At 38.4% G+C, this 23182-nt stretch overlaps 1 protein-coding gene across 1 annotated transcript in view; it reads right to left on the reverse strand.

Moving 5' to 3' along the window:
* LOC126092720 (uncharacterized) overlaps positions 1–23182 on the reverse strand; it is a 271027-nt gene that overhangs the window by 109495 nt on the left and 138350 nt on the right. The window contains exons 13-14 of the mRNA XM_049908444.1: positions 14364–14570; positions 10878–11061 (exon numbers count right to left, since the gene is read on the reverse strand). Coding sequence (XP_049764401.1) covers positions 10878–11061; positions 14364–14570 — 391 coding nt within the window. The remainder of the gene's footprint in view (positions 1–10877; positions 11062–14363; positions 14571–23182) is intronic.

A 23182-nucleotide genomic window follows, 5' to 3' on the forward strand; every position in this document is an offset into this window, starting at 1 on the left:
ATGGCTGGATCACATGCCACAAGTGTTTCAAGTATGCACACAATAGTTATTATTCTGATGATTATTAAGCATTAAAAATAATTGTACATTTTTCAAAGTGACATTAAAATTTTTTTTCTTGTGATTAATGACAATCTTTTGGAGATTTCTGATTCCAATGTCTAAACTGTTCATTAACAACTTTATGTCCTAGTTTTAAGATGATAAGATTATACTGGAAGATGATTTTTAATGTATCTTAACAAAGTGTTTTCTTGTGTTCTCTTATTTAAAAAAAAACTGTTAAACTTTTCGTATCCCATTCCACCCTGAGTTCTTCCACTAACAGTTCTTATCAACTATTTCTACATTTCCATTACAAATGCAGGGGACAAATGTCATTAGGACTGTAACCACCCATCCTAGAAATGATGAGCAAAAGTAATACTGTATCAGTCATTTCAATTTTTTTTACATGTTACCAGCTTCCTGACCTCACTGCCACTCATAGTAATGCTACGTGCATCTCAATCCCGATAGTATTTTTTACTAGGTAATAATATATCTAAAAACAAAGATGATGTGACTTACCAAACGAAAGCGCTGGCATGTCGACAGACACACAAACATACACACAAAATTCTAGCTTTCGCAACCAACGGTTGCCTCGTCAGGAAAGAGGGAAGGAGAGGGAAAGACGAAAGGATTTGGGTTTTAAGAGAGAGGGTAAGGAGTCATTCCAATCCCGGGAGTGGAAAGACTTACCTTAGGGAGAAAAAAGGACGGGTATACACTCGCACACACACACATATCCATCCACACATATACAGACACAAGCAGACACATACAGAGGCAAAGAGTTTGGGCAGAGATGTCCAACTAGGTAATAAGATAGAAGTGTAAAGTAGTAAGTTTGGTTGAAAATTCTCATGCATCCCAGAGTTATGCTTACATGTCAACTGCTTCTCTCCCATACCCCCTACCCCTGCTCATGTTGAAACAAGAGCTAAGAGTTTTCTAGCACCACAGTTTTCTCCCTAGATAGTAAGTAATACATGTACCAAGTTTGGTTGAAATTGCTCCACATATTCCTGAGATATGCTTTATAGTTTGCTCATTCCTTTCGGGGGGGGGGTTCTTACTAAATAAGCTTGTGCTTCTGAAATGTGAGGATTCACCACAAATCATAAATTATTTTCTGTTAAAATAGATGTACAGTTGCTAGAAACTTTTGAAATAACACCACACTCCCAGTTGCTAGAAACTTTTGAAATGACTCCACATTCCATGCAACTGTTAAATTCTTGATTTATTTTTCAGTCTTTAGCTCTTTTCACATGCTTTTTTTGAAAGTTATTTGTAAATACAATCATAGTTTTCCACTTAATATTGCATTAATTAATTAAAGACAGTGACAAAACAGACGACAAATAATACTAGGTGAGATAACTTAATGCATACCATTACTGGATGCAAGATCATTAAAAAATCTGTGATAGAAAATATTGCCATACTGCCCTCCTGTATACCGATCTTGAGGGCAAACAGCATATGTATGCTTAAAAATGCACAAGTAATACCAATAATATGACAGTATATCACAAGATTAAAATTACATTTATTATCAAATAACATATTTGTGCTTGAGATACGGATTATGACAAACATCTCAAGGATCACTCTGCTACCGTTTGTAGGAAGTATGGTACTCGGGATAGTAGTTATGTAGAATAACAACTGACAGGTCATATGATTCCATACAAATATATTTTATTGTTCTACAAGGTACAAAGCGTGTTGTCAGAAACATCGATCAGAGTAAACTAATTGCAGGTCCAGAGAGTTTAGTTGAGCTTCCTTGGGGTAGCAGTACTGGTCCAGGTGAATCCACAGAGTTATGTTCCCACAGAGCATGTGGTGCCATTGTTCCACTATGGCCAATGGACAGGAGGTAGTAAGCAGTCATGTGGAAATGATGGCACCCGCAAAGATGGCAAAGTCCATTGAACAAGGCAGACTCAAACTGACAGCCTCAGTCTGTCATCAGCAATGTTGAAAAGCTGAACCTGGTAATTAAGTAGCAAACAAAGGCCTTGGCAATTCTGTTGGCTGAAATGTCCAGGAATGGGACAGCCTCAACCCAACACATCACGCGGTTGATCATGGATAAGATGTACTTTGAACCCTGTGACTCATGGAGTAGCCAGACTAAATCAGTATGAATGTCTGAAAACCCCAATTTAGGCTAGGGAATTTCCCAAACGGGGGCTCAGCACTTTGTCCGATCTTTGCCTGCTGATGAGGGTACAGGTCCGGGGCCTTGCAGTGCCATCACATTTGATGTTGAGCCAGACAAAGACTTACATGACTAATTTCAATGTGGGACATATGCAGGATGTGCAAGATTGTGCAGCAAGTGGAACACAGTTTTACAATAGGACTGCGGAACGATTGGTCATAGCCTCTCACATGACACATCACACCAAACAAGTTTGACGGCTCCTGGAAGTGTGCACTGTTGTGGTTGTAGCCCAGTGTCTTGTCCAGTGAGTAGCTGTTGTAGGCTGGGATCTGTGGTCTGTGCATCAGTAAGTTGATCAAAGTTCAGCTGAGTAAATGTGGCCACCAAGCAAGACAGGTAGTCCACGACTATATTTTCTACACATCAGATGTGTCTGACATCGGTGGTAAATTTTGAGACCAGTTCGAGGTGGTGAAAGCACCTTGGTGTGGAGAAACAGAAGTGTTTTTTTTATCACATTGCAAGAGGCTTGTGGTTGGCGTAAATGGTCAGAGGGCATCCTTCAGTGTCATCCTGGAAATAGGGTAACACCTCAAAGATGGCCAAGAGCTCTCTATCAAAAGTTGAGTACTTCTTCTGAGTACCGCTCAACTTTCGAGAGAAAAAACACAGTGGCTGCATTATGCTGGCAATCTCTTGTAGTACCACAGCAACCGCACAGTCACTGGCGCCTGCGTCTGGTGACAGAAAGGCGAGGGTTACAGCCTGTGTGAGATTAGATTTAATCTTGTCAAATGCTGTTTGTATTTCAGACATCCACAACAGGCAATGTTTGCCAGTTGTGTTCTTGCTGTGTAGTGGCTCAGTCAGCGGCAAGAGTGTTTCAGTAGCATCAGGAAGATGACACCTGCAAAAATTGATAACACCGAGGAATTGTCATAATTCTTGATAGGGAGGAGGCGGTTTTGTTCCCTTTCTCCAGCATGGGGCGTATCCCCAAAGCATTAACCAAATGTCCAATGAAGATGACACACAACTGCCGTAGTTGGCATTTATCATTATTAATTACAATGTCGTGTGCCTATAACTTGTCTAGCATAGTGCGTAAATGAATCTCATGTTCATCAGGAGACTGTGAGAAAATTATAATGTCATCTAGGCAAGCACAGCAGAAGGACATGTTAAATAAGAGGTCATTAATAAACCTCCGACAGGTCTGGGCCACGTTTCTTAACTTATAAGGCACAAATAAAAACTCGAACAGACTGAATGGCGTGATTATTGCTGTTTTTAGTATATCATCGACAGCCATAGGTATCTGTAAATAGGCCCATTTACAGTCAACAACACTGAACATAGTGGCACCATAAAGTTTGTGTGTGAAGCCTTGTAAGTTTGATACATGGTAGCTGTCTAGTATAGTCCACGCACTGAGGTACCGATAATCGTCACACAATTGCCTAATATTGTCCTTTTTGAGGATGAACTTGACAGAAGACGTCCAGGCACTGTCAGATGGCTGTACAATACCAACACACAAGAGTTCACCCTTGGTGGCTTTTGCCACTTTGAGTTTGTGGGGAGTTAGGCGGCGAGGGCGACGGTGGACCTGTGTGCTGGGAATGGTGTTGATGCAATGAAATATACCATTACAAATGGTACAAATAGTCTGCAGCTGGTTGGGCTGTCACGATGTGGGAGCCAAAGGCATAGCAATAGGTATTACAGTAACACTATTGTCAATGGGCAAGCCAGTCACAGTGGTACTGTCAATAACACTTGGTGTGGTCGGGTGAGCACAATTAGGTAGCTAAAGTCACTTGACTGGCCTTTTTGAGGCTAACACAATGTCTTCATCAGCAGGCAGTGGGTATAGATGTAGCAGAATCGTGAGTCACTGTTTAGCCATATGAAGCTCGCTAGATGTCTCCGCCATACGTGAGCGGAGAAGGTCAATGGTTGCTTACTTATCAGAGTTCGAACACCAGTGCATGGCAGACGTCATGCAGAGTTCATCCAGAAGTATTTGACATTTCAAGATAAGATCGAGAGGTGTTTCTGATTGGGAAGTAGGAGATGGTGCCATATCATTGACAGGGAGTCACTGATCTTGCCACTGATTGGCCACTGGCCATCGTGCTGCAGGAGCAGAATGCTGTTTAGGTCTGACAATAAATGGTAATGCCTGAGGAAGTCTGCACCTAAGGCATGTTCCACCGTTTCAGCTATCAAGAACATCCAGGACACAGGTGTACGGTTGCCAAAATCAACAGTGATGGAGATGGTGCTAACCACCAGTATCACAATTGGCAATTGCATGGACGAAGGTGAAAATGTAGTGGTAGCGAGAGACAGCAGAACCATACTTTCATCAGTTCTGGTGTTGACTAGAAGGTAAGAAAACAGTTGTGCATAGTAAACAAAGAGGCAAGAGGCATCTGGTTGTAGATGAGACCTGTGGTCACCAACATGATGTGGTGATTTGTGATGACTTGAAGAGGACAAGTGACCTGGTCCACCAGTATCAGGCTGCAAGATCAGTTTGGGTATGACTAAGGCTGGCGGCAATGTAGCATGTCAGAGCCGAAGTGAGTGTGGAACCAGCAGAGACAGTGCACTTGGGTGAGCATAGTGCCTGGCTGACTTGCATTGTTTTGAATGGCAGGCACAGGTCAGCGACCAGGTGGTAGTGCACCAATGGTGGTCTGCACTGTAGGCAGTTGTTTACGTTCATCACTCAGAAGACCGCATGGAGCAGTAGTGGGTGCTGGGTCAGGAAGGTTCAGTGAATCCTAGTAGACGTTAGGTGGCAGGCATCTACATGGTAGGAGACACGTAATAGCTGCCAGGAGCAGTGGCAGGGCATTGGCTGGGCTTGGCCAGGGTCAAGTGTTGTTGGCGATGTAGATGGGGATGCTGTCAGTGGTAGTGAGGTCACAATGAGAATTATTCAACAAGTGATGCTGTGTGAGCGCTAGGACTCAATCGGCAAGGTGTAGTTTGCAATCTAGTGGAGCATCCTCATATGTGATCATCACCATTTGAATACTCTCTAGCAGATTTAATAGCCACAAAGTTCACAATGTATGATCTGGGAGTAGGCTCATAAGATTTGCAGGTGAAGCTTGTGCCACAGCGTGGAAGGCATACTGTGACCGAGTGAGGTTTCACTTATCACTACATGGAGATTTTTGTCTGGTGAGCATAAGTGCCTTGACTGTCTCGTACTTGTTTGTTTGTGTGTGCGCATCAAGCAGAAAGTCACTAATGAGATTGGCATTATCACTGAGGTTGTTGAGAAGTACTGGAAATTTGTCACTGTCCTCAGTGACACCTGCAGACCACATTATGCATTCCCTAAGTGTGAACCACAGCGTAGGTGAGTCCACATTCAATGGAGGGAGTTTCAGCCAAGGACACGCAGAAAGATAAGGGCCATGATTATGTGAGGCTGGCATCACCATGAGGTTAGCATTGCCTGGTGTGGTAGATGCAGCAGGAGCAGTGGCATCATGGAGTGGTGTTCATAAAGCGGTGAAGCGATACATGGCATGGTGGGTGCAGAAGATGTGGAAGCATCAGGACAGTGCACGTCATGATGAGATGAAGGTATGTGCAGTGTTTTAGATGCGAGTAAGCATGAAGGTGGGCAAGACCAGCACTATATGGTACGTAGTGATGGTCCACGGGAGCTGCTGGATACTGTCAGAACATGGTTTGCTCACAGGGTAACGAAACTTGCAAGACAGTTGGCATTACACACACCTGGAGGAGTTGCAGTGTGTGAATGTCATGTGAAGTGATGACGGCAGCATGTGAACAGATGACGGCTGCATGTGAACACGGGGTGGGTGGCAGAGATATGACATCACTCAAGTGACATGTTGATGGGTGAGACATGGGTGATGTGGGCAGATGCTGCATGATGACATAGTTGAATAGTTTGGTTTTAGATCCAGGAAGATCACTTGAACCTGTCATTTTGTCCAGGAGGTGATAAACAGTTGCAAACAGTTTGAGGATTGTTTAGCGGGGTCCAATGTCAACCAACTATTGCGGCACTCTGGTGGGTGTCTAAATAGTTTTGCAAAACTCTGGGTATGTTAATTCACATAGATTCACTGGCACTAAAGGATTGTCCAAGAGCATAAGTCTGATTATTTCCTGCAAGGAAGCTCAGAGCACTATGTGTACTGACGAATGGGGTGGCAGGAAGCCGTTGCTCATCTGGAATGACATTCGTTGTCATATCAGAATCGCTAGGCAAGTAGTCACCTGGCATCATTACAGTGCTATCACTAATAAGGTCACATTGAGAATTTGACACATATTGTTGGCTGGTTTGGTGTGAAGTGGCGTGAGTCTGGTATGGTAGACATAGAAACAATGGAAGCATTGTCATCAGTTCACTACACACTGCTGAATCAGACACTTCGTCCACGTTTTGGCAAAACTGTATCAAACTGAAGCACAGAAAGTTCATGGAACTCACAGGCATTGACGAAGAGTTTAGACTGACATCCTTCAGAGCAGGCAATATCTGAGCTGGAGGCAGCTGTGGAACAGTAGGACAATGGACCGGGGTGGGAGATTTTACATTTTAAATGTGGTGCAATTGAAATTTCGGAGTCATCACTGTAGAAGTATGATAATTGAGGTAGTAATTACATATAATAACAACTAAGAGGTTGTATGATTCCAAACAAATATATTTTATTGTCCTGGAAGGTACAAAACAAGCTGTCACAAACATCGATCAGAACGAACTAACTGCCAGTCCAGAGTGGTTAGTTGAGCTACCTAAGGGCAGCAGGCAGCTCCACGAAGTTACATCCCCACAAGTTTTTAACAAACATACAGTGATACAAAGTAAGGCGTTTCTCAATAACCCTTAAAATCATTCTGAAGACACCTCTCTCTTGCAATCATATGGTTTAAAGAGCCCATGTATTACAACATATTTTATTACAACTGTTAGATTTTAACATACTGTTGTAGCTGCAACTGTCAAATTGTTACTCTCCTCCTCCTGGACCCTTATTCACACTACACTACCAGATAGATTTGGGTTACCAATAATCCATATTTACGAATATATAACACACTATCTTCACCATTGGTGCTGTGAAAAAAAAGTTCTCTCAGTTGTGTCTCATCATTTATATATTTTGTTCTGCCATTATAAAAACACAACACAGTTTATTGCATTGTGTTTTGTGTTTTTTTTTATATATATATATATATATATATATATATACATAAAAATATTTTTAGTTTTAAGATGAGTAACTAAATAGGGACAGGAAAATTTCACATACACAATAAAGCAAAGTATAACACAAAATTTGTGATTTTCATGATGTAATATGAAACATACAGTTGCTACAAAATATTGCAAAATTTCCAGGTTTTTCCTAATCTCATAAATCTGAGGGTGGCAGGTTTCAAATAATGGTAACTAATAGTTAATGAATGCTGGAACTAGATTTCATTTTCAATGCTGAGAATTGTGTATCATCTTAAAATACCAGTTGGCTTTCCTCATAAAGAACTAAGACTCTTAGAACATGACATAAAAATACCTTGCTTCCAATGATCTCTATATCAGTAACAATTTTGTTGCCAAAGTGACATTTCCCAACACTTATGCAAAACTGTTGTACAAAAAATGACTCATTTTGAGAGACATTTAATGAGATGAATCAATCAAACCACATATTTTCATAGAACAAAAGCATAAATATGGAAAATACCAAATACAGCACTTATCTGTGGAAACAGCCTCTGAACACCTTACAACCTAATCTAGACTCTTGCTGCAGAATAAATCGTAATGCCAGCACAAACTTCATTCAGAAAATAATTAAAAAATATTAAATATTTAAGTAAACATTTTCAGTGTTGCTTTCTTTATAGGCAGAAACAAGCCTGTGTGGCGTCATGTGACCTGTGCTCTGACTAGCTGACTGAGCAGATGCCAAGTTGATTTACATGTTCGTGAAGCTAAAGTTTCATATTTGATGATTTTAGTGTATATACTAAGTACAACAAAAATATACAATTCAGTTGAGGCACTGCATTATAGATCTCACCAAAACATGTCGTTTTTGAAGCAAGTCATTGTGCAATAATACCAAGGAATCTAACGTCACCAGTGAAAACTATTACCTGCATTCCAGGTTAACAGTGAAAATTGATTTTTAATGTGGAAAAATTAAGTTTTTATATTAAACCAGCAAAATTTAAAAAAAAAATAAAAGAATGAATACCTCAGATCGAGGTGGAGGAAACACTGAAGCACACTGGGTTGTACTTTCAAACTAGGCTAAAAACCCTTATGGGCATAAAACTATGTATTCTATGTCCACAGCTCTAGGTTCTAGTTTCAACAATGGGATGATAATGAATTCTATTAATGTTGACATGGCAAAGATTGTGCTACGTGTTCCTGGAATGGAAAGTCTCAGCTGTGTAAGATATTCTGAAGGGATGCATGACTCTGGATAGCAATGATTATATTATAGTGAAGTGCTGACAGATTGGTTGCATAATGTCTCAGAAATGAATTTTGATGTTATAACATTGCTTTCTTTAAAAAAAAACTTTTAACAGCTGCAAAGCTATTTTTTAAATTGAATAAATTTAGTGGGTTTAATATAAATAATTTCTTTCGTTTTTAGTAATGCAACAAATAGGACTGACAACATCAATATACATAACATAATTAACAGTCTATTCTCATTTTCATCATAACACTGAAAAAAAAAAAACAACGAAATAAGACAAAAATAAGGAATACAGTACTTCAAAAAAAAGAAGCCCTCAGAAACTATTACCAAAATTGGGAAAAAATGACAAAAAATTGGCAGAAAATAACACAAAAATTATCAGAAAATAACATCAAAATGATGGTAAATAACAGTGAAATTCTGAGAAATTAACACCAACATTGGTGAATAATAACACCAAAAGTGGCCATAAAATAAAACATTTTTCCTGTTTCTAGTGACTTAAGTTATGATGACATGTGTAGAAAATTAAACCATCTAGAAATAGCAACAGATTTTGTTAAAGTAAATTCTTTTTATTAATGTATTTAAAAAGAAGTTTTGTGTTAAGTCATTAATCAACATCATATTGAGCATAATGTTTTGTTTATCACTGTTTTTTTTTATTTTGAGTCACAACACTCATACTTTTACTCTTAGGTGTTTTTAGAAGCTCTTTGGTCAAGTGACTTCTTGTGTAAAGAGTGCCTCCAGATTCAGAAATAAATCTAAGTATTTGAAAACCAAACTCACCACTTTTTGTCAACACCTGATCTTTACTGAGAAGAAATAAGTTTTTTTCTCAACAAAATACAATAGATTTCAAATTTTCAAGTTCCATCAGTGCGACAGTCTTCCCCAAAAATTTTATGTAACTGACTTCTGCTCAGGATGATGTCAGCTACCTGAATTAATCATTTAAGCTACATCAGATAAATACATGAATACAAAAAAAAACATATAATTGGAATGGAATATTTCCATCATTATTTCTTTCTTGTGACCTCTCTACTGCTCTTTCTTAATCTATTTCCAACATATTTTATTTTCATAAAGTACTCATCTTGTACATTAACTTCTCAATTCTTTTTAACGTATGCTCTTCTGTAAAGGTAATTTACATATAATTCAATAACTGCATGTGATGCTTTTCTTGACTCACATAAAAACAATGACACATTATGCACTAAAATTTATAACAGCTATAAGGAATGGATAGATTGCTACTCACCACAAAGAGGAGGCACTGAGTTGCAAACAGGCACATGCTTGGACTGCTCAGTTGATAGAACAATTGTCCGCATAAGAGAAAGGTCCCAAATCATGTCCCAACCCAGTACCACCACCCACTGACATGCATCCCACTATAATCATCTTTTGATTTATTTTTCTCTTTGACCTCATTGCATTTTCATTACAATTTTATTTCATTTTCATTGTTCCTGTCTATCCTCCTCCATGTGGTGAATAGCAATCTATCCTTTTCATATTGTTGTTATTCCATCCAGTACTTCCAAATATTCAATTTTGCCTAAAAATTTACACATTTATTAATCTGAAATTATTGTATGCCCGTTCTTCGAGACTAACAGTGCTCCTAAGAATGTTATGGTATATTATCTTACACAAACCATAAACTATAATTTGACACTCATTGGCAGATTAAATCCAGGTGTCACATTGGGACTTGCCTCTCACAGGCAATGCTTTTACTGACTAGTGAGATCTCCAGGTTTTGTTCATAAATGATTGATCCAGTAAAGAAAGTAGGAGAGTGTCTGTGAAGTTTGGAAAGTGAAGTTGTGAAGGTCAGTTACAAAATGTGCCATTATGACTCAGTGAGTAGGAGCACTGACCACAAAAGTCAAGGTTCTGGTGAGTTCAAGTCCAACTCCAGCACATAGCTCTAAAGAGACAAGATTTTCCAAAACCATACACACTTCACTGCATAGTGAAAGATTCATTGCAGAAAATATAATTTGATACCACACCACAGATTTTCAATAAACAAAGAAGAAAAAGGAGTGGCGGTTATTGTCGCTGTGGAAAAATATGTAAGTTAGTTGTGATTTGTCTGCTAAAATGTAATGTTAGAAGGAAATATGTACCTCTTATCGGAGTCATCAATTGGCTCCCCATCACGGTAGACTAGAGAACCCTGGACACGCGCTGGGGGACCACACCCTCTTCGATAGCCTTCTGGGAAATCTACTACACTTATATCACCACCCTTGGTGATATCACTACCTCCTTTGAACTGCAAATCCACTTCTGAAAGTTTTCCTGTCATATCTGCAATGTGAGGATACACAGAACTTTAAAGGAACTCCACAGAGATAGTTAACCGCTTTAATATTAGCATCTGAAAATGCAGAATGCAATATATTTCAAAGCAATATCATCTGGTGATAATTTTATTCTAATTTTCTTATCACTTTAATTAGTGTTCATTTTATAAAACAAAACCATCCTGCAACACTAAATGTATTTTACAGATACAACTTACAAACTTTAAATTGATATGCCAGGCATAATATGCACCAAATCAGTCTTCAGACTGAAGACAATGACAACGATGACGACAACAACAATATTAGACGTTAAGTTTGTATCAAAATATGACCTGCTTCATCAGTCTTAAATATGTCATAATTTCAATGTAGTTAATGCTAAAATATATTAATTTCCATCACAGTACCTAACAAATGTGTACATATAGATTGCACAGCAAATTACATTGATGAACAAATTAATTTCCAAATTCAAAAAGCAATAAAAATCAATAAAATCATTCTGATTCAGATGAGAGTTGTATAAGAATATTGATGATGGTGGCCCTGTAACATTACTCATAACACTACATATGTAATGTGCCACAGCACTGTAAATTACTAGTTACAGATGTTCACTGTATGGCGAAAAATTAGTATTCAGAAGCTTGTCAAACAATAGTATAAGGACTCAGTTGTTGATAATGGTAATAGCTGAACCAGGAGGTAGCTGAACCACAAATTAATTGTTAAAATAATTGAAAGTTAGTGTATGTGGTGACTGACTAGTTAATAATGTCTGGCAGTGCTGCACTACTTCTCATGCTAATTTCAGTTACTTCACTCATAATGTGTCTTTCTGCTGCAAAAATTTCAAACAAAATATCACGCCCAAAAAATCAAACTTATTTCCATAGAAATTAGATCAGTTTTAAGTAATAATAGAATGAATGCAAACTAACATCTACAGATTCTCCTCATTTAAGAAAATAAATAACCTTCACAAAATGCAGAAAAGTACCATATTAATGATTCACAACTGAAATCAGTTAAATCATCCAAATACAGTACCTGGGTGAAACAATTAGTAGGGATATGATATGCAATGATCAGATAGGCTCAATCATATGTAGGGCAAACTTCAGTTCATTACCAGGATACTGGGAAAATATGTTTGTCTATAAATGAGACTGCTTAAAAACCATTTGTAACACCCCATATTAGAATATTGCTCAAGTGTGTTGGACACATATCACATAGGGCTTACAGGGGACACTGAATATATGCAAAGAACAACAGCAAGAATGGCCACTGGTTAAGACTTCTAAGTGTCAACTGGAATTGTTTGATGTTTGAAGACAGACACCTATTATCCCACAAAAGCCTACTCGGCTTTGAGAACTAGTCTTAAGTGATGAAACTAGAGGCATTCTTCTTTTCCTTATGTGTTGCAAACACAGGGGGTGTGAAGACAAGGTTAGACTAACTACAGCACACAGAGGCATTTAAGCAGTTATTCTCCCTGTGATCCATACACAATTGGAACAGGAAGAAACCCTAACATGTGGTACCAAAAGTACCCTATGTCATGCATTGCAAAGTGGTTTACAGGCTGTGTTTGTATATAAATGATGATGAAACTGTCATCTACAGAAGGCTAAGAAGTGGTGACATTAGGGACAGCAACAGGAGTGTAAAAACAACGAAATGATGTATCATTTTTATGCTCTTTAACTGTGATGAAGCATTAATTCACTTGCCTGAGAATACACAGTTGGATCTAAAAAATAGGTTCTCAGTATAAAACCATGTAAATTTGACATTAGAACTGTAATTTCTATGAAAATAATGCATACTTTTTGCAGTATTAATAGCACTTAAGTTGCAAAGGTATATATCAAACCTCTAATCAAAACGATTCTATCAAATTCAAAATTCTCCTATAACCATGCATAATTTACCAATATGGTAATGATTAAAAACACATTTCATGTTAAATGTAAAATCAGCTATTTTGTAATAATTAAAACATCAAATAATGCTGTCTGAAAGAAACTACATAAATATTCAGTCTGATCTTGATAAAATTTAAAAGTGGTGCAAAGATGGGAAAGTTGCTATAAATGTTCATAAATGTAAAATTGTGCACTTCACAAACGAAAAAACATAGTGTCTTATGACTATACTATCAATGAGTCACAGCTGGAATTGGTCAACTCTTACAAATATTTGTGTGTAACAATTTGTAGGGACTTGAAATGGAAAAATCACTTAGTCTCAGACATAATCAAAGCATGTGGCAGACTGCAGTTCAGTGGCAGAATATTAGGCAAATGTGATCAGTCTACAAAGGAGAATGTATACAAATCCCTCGTGTGACCCATCCTAGAGTATTTCTCAAGTGTGTGGGACTCATGCAAAATCAGGCTAACAGATGATATTGAATGGATACAAAGCAAGGCAGCAAGAATGGCACAGTTATGTTTGATCCATGGGCACATGTCATGAAGATACTGAAAGACTTGAACTGGCAGGCATTTGAAGTGTCCTGTGTATCCTGTGAAAACCTACTTAGAAAGTTTCTAGAACCAATTTTAAGTGATGAATCTAGAAATGCATTACAACCCCCTAAGTATCGCTCCCATAGGGATAGTGAAGACATGATTAGACTACTTACAGCATGTGCAGGAGCATTTAAGCAATCATTCTTCCCTTGATCCACGAGTAAATGGAATGGAAGAAAGCCCCAACTGCTGATACAATGGGATGTATGCTCAACCGTGCGCTTCACACTGTTTTGCAGATTACATATGTAGATGTACATGTAAATGATTGTGGGAATATGTTCAAAAGTCACTTGCCAGCAAAAAATTAAAGTTATAAATGTAGCAATAACTTATAAACAGCTTGAGAAGTATGCAAGAAAAACTTGAAGTTGACAGTCAAAATTCTCATTGGCACCATAATGAAGCTTAGAAAAGTGGACGTTAATGCATAGGATTTTACTACACCATATTTCTACTATTCAGTATTACATATTCTTTTAATACTGACTGTGTTAACATGTATATTTATTAAGTTGATTAAAACTTCTTTATTTGGTTTCCAGCATTTTGGATTTCAAATGAATTTATATGTATCCTCGTACCTCATTTTGATGGATCAGTTATCAAACATTCATTATAAAATTACATATTTCACTGTTTGTCTCTTAGTGTGTCAGTCAACTATGTTAAAGATCATGTAACTATTGTCTTATAACTATAACTTAACACAAAGCTACAAATTTACTTATCAACAGTTTATTATATTTGTGAGACTTACTACCATATCTGTAGTTTGGTGATAAGTGTCGGCATGCTGGAGTTCTTGGCTTCAACATTCCAAGCGAACATTCAACAGGCTGTGCAGTTGATTTGCTGTAGTCACTGTCACATTGGAAGTTTACTGATGCTCCATGAGCTATTGTGAGACCAGCACGATATCCAGAAAGATACTGACCATTTGTAATCATTGGTAGCTCACATGGTGCTAATAAGTGGAAAATACAAATCAGTGTATTATAATGAAGAAAGCTAACAATGAAATTATGTATTCCAATTTTTAATGAGACAACAAAATAATATAATATCTAAATCAATTCATTGTAATCAGTTCATTATAATAAAACAAAATAAACAATGTCAAATATCAGTTATCAATGAATGATACTGTATACTTCAGAACTACCACCCTGGCTGAATGATATTAATAGCAAATTAAGATACAGCAGTATTCCTTCCATAGAAATAAAAGTTTGTGTCTTATGAATAAATCCTTCGATATCTGCAAATATGATATATCTGAATACACTTTCAATGTATAGAGATATTTTATCATGAAAGAGTACCTTTCAACCAAAACGTTATGCTGGGAAGAATGTAGACTGTGGCATATTCAATAATGCAATCTGTCAGTCATCCTCATGCTCAAAACAAAGAACAAGTCTCAAGCAAAACAGATATTTCAAAATACAGGGAAAAGAAAAAATGCCGCAGTTGGAGGTTGGCATGTCATTTCTCATATAGATTCAAGACAAAAGTTTATCTAGCAAAATCTGAACACGTGCATTTTGAAAACATGTTTTAAAATGAGAAGCTGGCAACACTGTCATATCATGCAATGACATTGGAATGTACAGAGGAACTCATATTACCCTGTAGTACCGTACCAGCCATCGTAGCTCACTGAGTAGACTGCAGGGAGATTAAAGCCACATCCACTGTGGAGATATGGTTTGAATCTTTAAGGTTTCATTTTTAATTTTTAGACATCCATTCCCTAGTTCTCATCATTTATAAGCAGGACATCATTTTGTCACATGACAATAGCCTATCACATGACAGTAGGATCCATTAAAATGCATGCATGCGTCTACTAACCACAAAGTGCCCAACAATAACTGGTACTGCTAGTTCATGTAGGGTGGTTTCCTGATCTGCCTGACAGACTACAGAAAAAATGAAAATGTCAATCTCTTTTTTGTGCTGTGTGCATCAAATAACAAAGGTGCTTCTGCTGCTCATATGCATGCTGCATGCTACCCTCAAAGGCACCATACCCATAAGAATGTTTTTCATTGCTTAGAGCAATGCCTTCCATCTACAAGCGAATAGATTTCTATATCCACCCAATTACATTATATTGTCAAAAAATGTTATTTTCATTGTTATATATTTCTTTGCAAATATTTTGCCTTACACATTTGAAAATGTTCCACTTGGTAGTTGGCAACAGTTATGATTTCAGCATCATGGTACACCACCACACTTTGGAATGAACGTGCATAACAATTTAAATAAAGCATTTCCAGGAAAATAGATTTTCATTTGCAAGACCACTTAAAGGAGGAAGTTTATAGTACTCCACCCACGGAGGTATGTGACCTAATAGCTCATGTGCATGCTGCTTGGACAATGGTGGATGCAGGTGTGTTGTGTAAGGTCTACAAAAGTATGGTCAAGCAAGTGGTGAGTGTTTGCAAGTGCAAGGTAGTTGCATTGAACAACTTCTCTAAAATGAACATTGCTTGTATGTGTACAAAGCAGTTCTGTAAAGACAAGCCAGGCCATTAAATGTATAGAAAAGAATTATTGTGCATGACCTAATGTCCAATCTCGTGTAGTCTACCTATTGTGTTTTCTGTACCTCACTGAGTACAGATGATGTTGCTGTATCCACTATTATTTTCTATTTGACTTTATTTGTGTCATGGATGAAACGAAGTGGTTGTGTATTATCTGTAGGAAGTTCATGTTATATCTTAATGTTTAAATAAACATAACAGTAACAGAAAGAAATACATAAGATATCACATTGTGGAGGTGTAATTTGGATAAAATTTGATACACTAAATGGACCGGTGTGTGTGTGTGTGTGTGTGTGTGTGTGTGTGTGTGTGTGTGCGCGCTCACACGCATGGTGGGGTGGGGGGGGGGGGGGAGTTTGGTGCACATGCGATTTGGACATTGACGAGTCTGCGTATTCATTCCCCATGGCATTGTCTCATCTCATTGAGCTAATGGGTTAGCTCTGGCACATGGCAGAGTTCATGTTACTTGTTCCTGGCCATGCAGCACACAGTTAAAGTGTTGCCATAGCCCCATTTTTTAATCACATTTCTATTAAACCTACTGATGGGGCTAGGTTTGCTAGTTCATTTTTGGTCTTGAATTGGGATGAGGATTCGATGCCAACAGCCAAATGTGGCACTTTTTTCTTCACCCGCTATAATGGTTGTTGTTGTTGTTGTGGTCTTCAGTACTGAGACTGGTTTGATGCAGCTCTCCATGCTACTCTATCCTGTGCAAGCTTCTTCATCTCCCAGTACCTACTGCAACCTACATCCTTCAGAATCTGCTTAGTGTATTCATCTCTTGGTCTCCCCCTACGATTTTTACCCTCCACGCTGCCCTCCAATACTAAATTGGTGATCCCTTGATGCTTCAGAATATGTCCTACCAACCGATCCCTTCTTCTGGTCAAGGTGTGCCACAAACTTCTCTTCTCCCCAATCCTATTCAATACTTCCTCATTAGTTATGTGATCTACCCATCTAATCTTCAGCATTCTTCTGTAGCACCACATTTCGAAAGCTTCTATTCTCTTCTTGTCCAAACTATTTACCATCCATGTTTCACTTCCATACATGGCTACACTCCATACAAATACTTTCAGAAATGACTTCCTGATACTTAAATCCATACTCGATGTTAACAAATTTTTCTTCTTCAGAAACGCTTTCCTTGCCATTGCCAGTCTACATTTTATATCCTCTCTACTTCGACCATCATCACTATAATGGTATCAATACACAACAGAAAACTAAACTACAGTTCATCAATGAGAAGTTTTTAGTTAACAACAAAATGTAATGAACATATGACAATAAATGTTAAAACTTAATGATATGGTTTGGAAGTATACACAGAGAGATAAACTTTAAAAAAGAAATCAAGTGTAAAATTTCTGCATTTAATAATTCAAAATAACATAAATAAGGTATTTTTAGGTGATTCCTTGTCAAGAAAACTGTGACAGAGGTCATTTGCAATAAATGTGTTAATAAAATTTTGGAAAGATACTATTATAGTAAGGACTGTGCCAGACTTTATGCTGAAACATGAATTACAGAATGAAAATATAGAGTGCAATAACCCAAGGTAACAAGCGAATTAAACCTATTGAAATGAAATGAATGGAGTAAATGGGGAAAAAAATCAATAAAAATGCAATTGCGCAAAATTACACCAGTGAAAACCATTCAGAAAATCTGAACCTGCAATGTATCAAATGTCATGACAAATGAAAAATTGTGCCAGGACCTGGATATTCAAGGACCTGGTTATTCTTCTATTCACATGTTGTCATCTTCATCATTAGGCTATTATAGTGTGCCTTCAGGCGTTACTCAAAGTTTCAATGTCCAGGTGTTCTTACTATTATTTCTGAACATCGCTGTAACACTAGGTGCATCTGAAAAGTCTGGTGAATGGTTGCAGAAAATAAAGGAAACAAATGTTATGGATAAAATACCTCTACTGTCATTAAAAGTAATCACCATTAAGCTACAACACACCTCTGACGTAAGTTGGAAACCATCAGCAAACTCTTCTTATGGAATCGCTCAAACCACAGTGATCACGCATTGTTGTATATCCACATGTTTACAGGAGAGACGACCTGCTCCTATCAACACAATCCAGAGACCATGTGACAGTGAACAGCATGATGTTCATCGTCTTCCCCACCTCCTTAAGATATAGAAAGTCATGACGGATTTACTGTCGATAAAGGCAATCAACATCATCTTAATCTTGGATTTTGTCACCAAACTTTTTTTGGGAAGTGGGGAAGACAGTAAACACGATGCCCATTGACTGTCGCTTGCTATTTGGATCATTTTGGTAGTACCAGATCTCACCTCCTGTAATGGTTTTAGGTATCCAGCAACACATGACCATTATGCTTTGTGAAATTACACAAGAAGCATTTACTGACAGTTTCCAACAGGTTTACAACCAATGCCATAAGTGTGTTCTAGCTGGTGGTCATTACTTTGAAGATTTTGTTTGTAACTCTTATTTTCTGTTGCCATTCACCAAGCTTTTCAGATGTACCTTGTTTGTTCCCCCATGGGCTGTATGGGAAATGCACAAATTGGCAGAATGAATTTTGTTGAGGGACATGCCTTATCCTCTCACAGGAATAGACCAAATTATGAGCGGTGTTCAATAAGTAACACAACTTTTTTTTTTTTCCTGAAAGCAGTTTGGCTTTTTTCAGGCTTCCAGTACACCTTATTGTTCCCCACTCTTTTGGCTATAAAATCCTACTTTCAACATAATCTCCATTCAGTGAGATGGCCTTACGTCACCATACAGTTAGGAGCTGCACGCCCATATGGTAGCACTCTACTGATAAATGCTGGAGCCAATGTCTTGCTGCACCAGTAGCCTCCCTGTCATCCATGTACTGCTTCCTGTGGAGTGCAACCTTCACTGAGCCAAACAGAAATATGTCAGAAAGTGCAAGATCTGGGCTGTAGGGTGGATGAGAAAGAACAATCCAATGAAGTTCTGTAAGCTCCTCTTGTGTGTACAAACTTGTGTGAGGTCTTGAATTGTCATGGAGAAGGGGAAGTTCACTTACATTTTTGTGGCAACAAACGTGGTGAAGCTATTTCAACATCCTAAGAGCCGCACAATGCACTTCTGAGTTGATCACTGCTGAATGAGGAAGGACATCGAACAGAATAACCCCTTCACAGAGTTCCAGAAAACTGTCACCATGACTTTACTGGCTGAGAGTGGGGCTTTGAACTTTTTCTTCAGAGGAGAGGTTGTGTGATGTCACTCGATGAATTGCCATTTTGTTTCCAGTTCAAAGAAATGAACCCGTGTTCCATTGCCTGTGACAATGTTCAGCAAGAAATTGTCATGATCAACCTTGTAATGCACAAGCAATTCTGTACAGATGATTCCTTGTTACTTTTTATGGTCTTCTGCTATGTGGCAAGGAACCAAGTGGGCATACAAGCAGCAAGGTGTTTGATGGTGATCCATCAACCACCGTGAATGAGAATGTCTGCACATTTCAACATTGCAGGAGTCACAGCCTAGTGTGCCCGACCAACATACAGGACAAAATATATTACGAATAATTTTCTTGGTCAGAACACTAGCTGCACAAAAAATCTAATCTGCTCCAATGTAATGCAGCAGAAGGTAATGGCACTATCTTGGGTAACTACATATTTAACACTTGATGAATATTAAAATTTGAAGAATAACAAAAATGCATGTCAGTGAAATATTCTATGGAAAACTTTTTTTAACTAGTTAAGTTTGTGTTCTAAGGATCACTTGTACAATCAATCGTAAGGATGTGGAGAAAGTCAGTTTACAATCATGTGATAAATCCATTATAAATATGGCAACAAGTTTTAAAAATATACAGATGTGAATTAGTAATTCCTGCATATCACCTTATCGCCTTTTACATGTTACATAAATAGCAATTCTACGTAACACAAGAGTCGTCAAGGAGAAATTTTTCAGTTCTCTTTTTGGGTCAATCCTTTAATGAGCTAGAGCATGTGCCCACACACACACACACACACACACACACACACACACACACACAGAAGCAAACAACATTTGTGCAGTTATACGAGGTGCATTCGAGTTCTAAGGCCTCCGATTTTTTTTCTCCGGACTGGAAAGAGATAGAAACATGCGCATTGTTTTAAAATGAGGCCGCGTTCAGTGTCAATACGTCCCCAGAGATGGCATCACCGTATGGCAGATGCAATTTTACCGCCAGCGGCGAGAATGAGAACTGTTTTAAATACTTAAAATGGCGACGTTTTCCTTACTTGAACTGCATGCAATCATTCGTTTTCTGAATTTGCGTGGTGTGAAACCAATTGAAATTCATTGACAGTTGAAGGAAACATGTGGTGATGGAGTTATGGATGTGTCGAAAGTGCATTAGTGGGTGCGACTGTTTAATGAAGGCAGAACATCGTGTGACAACAAACCGTAACAACCTCGGGCTCGCACAAGCCGGTCTGACGACATGATCGAGGAAGTGGAGAGAACTGTTTCGGGGGATCGCCGAATGACTGTTGAACAGATCGCCTCCAGAGTTGGGTGGGTTCTGTGCACACAATCCTGCATGACGACCTGAAAATGCATAAAGTGTCATCCAGGTGGGTGCCACAAATGCTGACGGACGACCACATGGCTGCCCGTGTGACGCGCAACGACAGCATGAATGGGACTTTCTTTTCGTCGGATGTGACAATGGATGAGAGTGGATGCCATTTTTCAATCCAGAAACAAAGCGCCAGTCAGCTCAATGGAAGCACTCAGATTCACCACCACCAAAAAAATTTTGGGTAACCGCCAGTGCTGAAAAAATGATGGTGTCCATGTTCTGGGACAGCGAGGGCGTAATCCTTACCCATTGCATTCCAAAGGGCACTACAGTAACAGGTGCATCCTACGAAAATGTTTTGTAGAACAAATTCCTTCCTGCACTGCAACAAAAATGTCCGGGAAGGGCTGCGCATGTGCTGTTTCACCAAGACAACGCACCCGCACATCGAGCTAACGTTACGCAAAAGTTTCTTCGTGATAACAACTTTGAAGTGATTCCTCAAGCTCCCTACTTTTATTTATTTATTTATATACTTGTTCCATAGATCTGTACATGTGAGCAAGTCACTCAGATGTGGAACGTGTCAATGTACATAATAAAATACATAGAATAAAGACATTGTTATAGTATTAATAACAGTGCACAAAAGTCATACTTATTAGCTTAAAAACTAGTCAACATAAATGTGAAGATAGCAGTTTCATATATAGGGCATTATTTCATCTATTTTAACCTTGAACAGTAATCAAAACTTCCCACTTTGGGTTTAAAAGTGACCCAAAAATGGAAATGAGAAAAACAGGAATTTTTACATTAGGGCATTATTACATCAGTTTAACAGTAAACAGTGTCAAAAAATTTAAAATCATCTTTCCAATCTGGGTTTTACTTATTTCTCTGAAAGAATTCCTCTAGTGAATAAAGTGAGGTCTCAAGTAAATAATTTTTCAAGCTACGTTTAAATACTGATGTACTACTCCTTATACTTTTGATGCTGTTGGGTAGGGAATTGAAAATTTTTGTTCCAGCATACTTTACTCCTTTCTGAATAAGTGTCAAGTTCTTTAACTCACAGTGGAAATCCTCTTTTCTTCTGGTGTTATGTTCATGATGTAGGCAATTCGTTTCATACCTGGCTCGTAGTGACTTTTGGCTTTTTCTAACAATGAAAGACACTCTCCGTGGCTGCATATTCACCAGCCGTGCTGCTATTGCCTCAGCGATTTTCCAGTGGTCAAAACAGACTCCTAAAGAATCCTTCGCCGCTGCCATGGAATCATGGCGTCAGCGTTGTGAAAAATGTGTACGTCTGCAGGGCGATTACATCGAGAAGTAACACCAGTTTCATCGATTTCAGGTGAGTAGTTAATTAGAAAAAAAATCGGAGGCCTTAGAACTTGAGTGCACCTCGTACAGTGAATGCTAAACACACATTGCTGGGATTGCAGTTCAGCAAATGAGAGATGGACCAGCATTTTTTGTCAGTTGTGTGAGTCGCAAAATACCACTTTGCAAGGGGTGTGAATGATTGTGGGAAGCATATCTGTCATTTCCAGGCAAGATGATAAGATGTTCGAAGCTCTTGTGATGAACATGGTTTAGTTTCTTCAGTTCTGGGTTGTTACTGATGAGGGGTGTGCTCACTTGAAAATGATTCTTGGGGGTGGTGGGAGCATTGCATTGTTAGAATGTCCAAGTGGAAGACAGGCATTCTTGTTTTTGGAAATTAGTAACTTTAACCCCATGTTTTTCTGTTACATCTACCGTATTTACTCGAATCTAAGCCGCACTCGAATCTAAGCCGCACCTGAAAAATGAGACTCGAAATAAAGGAAAAAAAGTCCCGAATCTAAGCTGCACCTGAAATTTGAGACTCGAAATTCAAGGGGAGAGTAAAGTTTTAGGCCGCACCTGCAAATCGAAACAAAGTTGGTCCATTGTAATATGAGACACAATTTAGGTCGAATGAATGACGATAGAGCTACAGTAGTTTGGTTTGAGTGGTAAGCTTAGCAGTTAAGCTTTACCAGGTAGCCACTGCTATGCGTCAGGCGCTCCGTCCGTATTTATACGGGTACCCTTCTTTTTTCACGTGCTTCGTCTGGTTTGAATCGATTGCTTATTTTGCTTTGATCTGATAAGTGCCGTTTTCTTTGTTATAGGTGTTTACGTCACTCTAAGCTGAAAATGCATTACTGTACTGTGTCATGCATTGTTTGTCGCATTCTGATAGTGCGTGTTTACGGCCTGTCGCCGCTCACGGCATGGCTTGCTTTTGTGCGCGCTACCGCTGCTTACAATTAAAAAAAAAAGAGAGAGTAATCGTCTCATTAGCGAAACAATGGCAAGAGACTGCTATTTGTTGTTACTTACACTGTTGCTTTCTTTGATAATGATCAACAAGAACCAAATAATAGATTGCGCATGATAGAACATGTTCT

This window comes from Schistocerca cancellata, chromosome 7 (genome assembly GCF_023864275.1).
Source record: "Schistocerca cancellata isolate TAMUIC-IGC-003103 chromosome 7, iqSchCanc2.1, whole genome shotgun sequence".
In the NCBI taxonomy this organism is placed as follows: domain Eukaryota; kingdom Metazoa; phylum Arthropoda; class Insecta; order Orthoptera; family Acrididae; genus Schistocerca; species Schistocerca cancellata.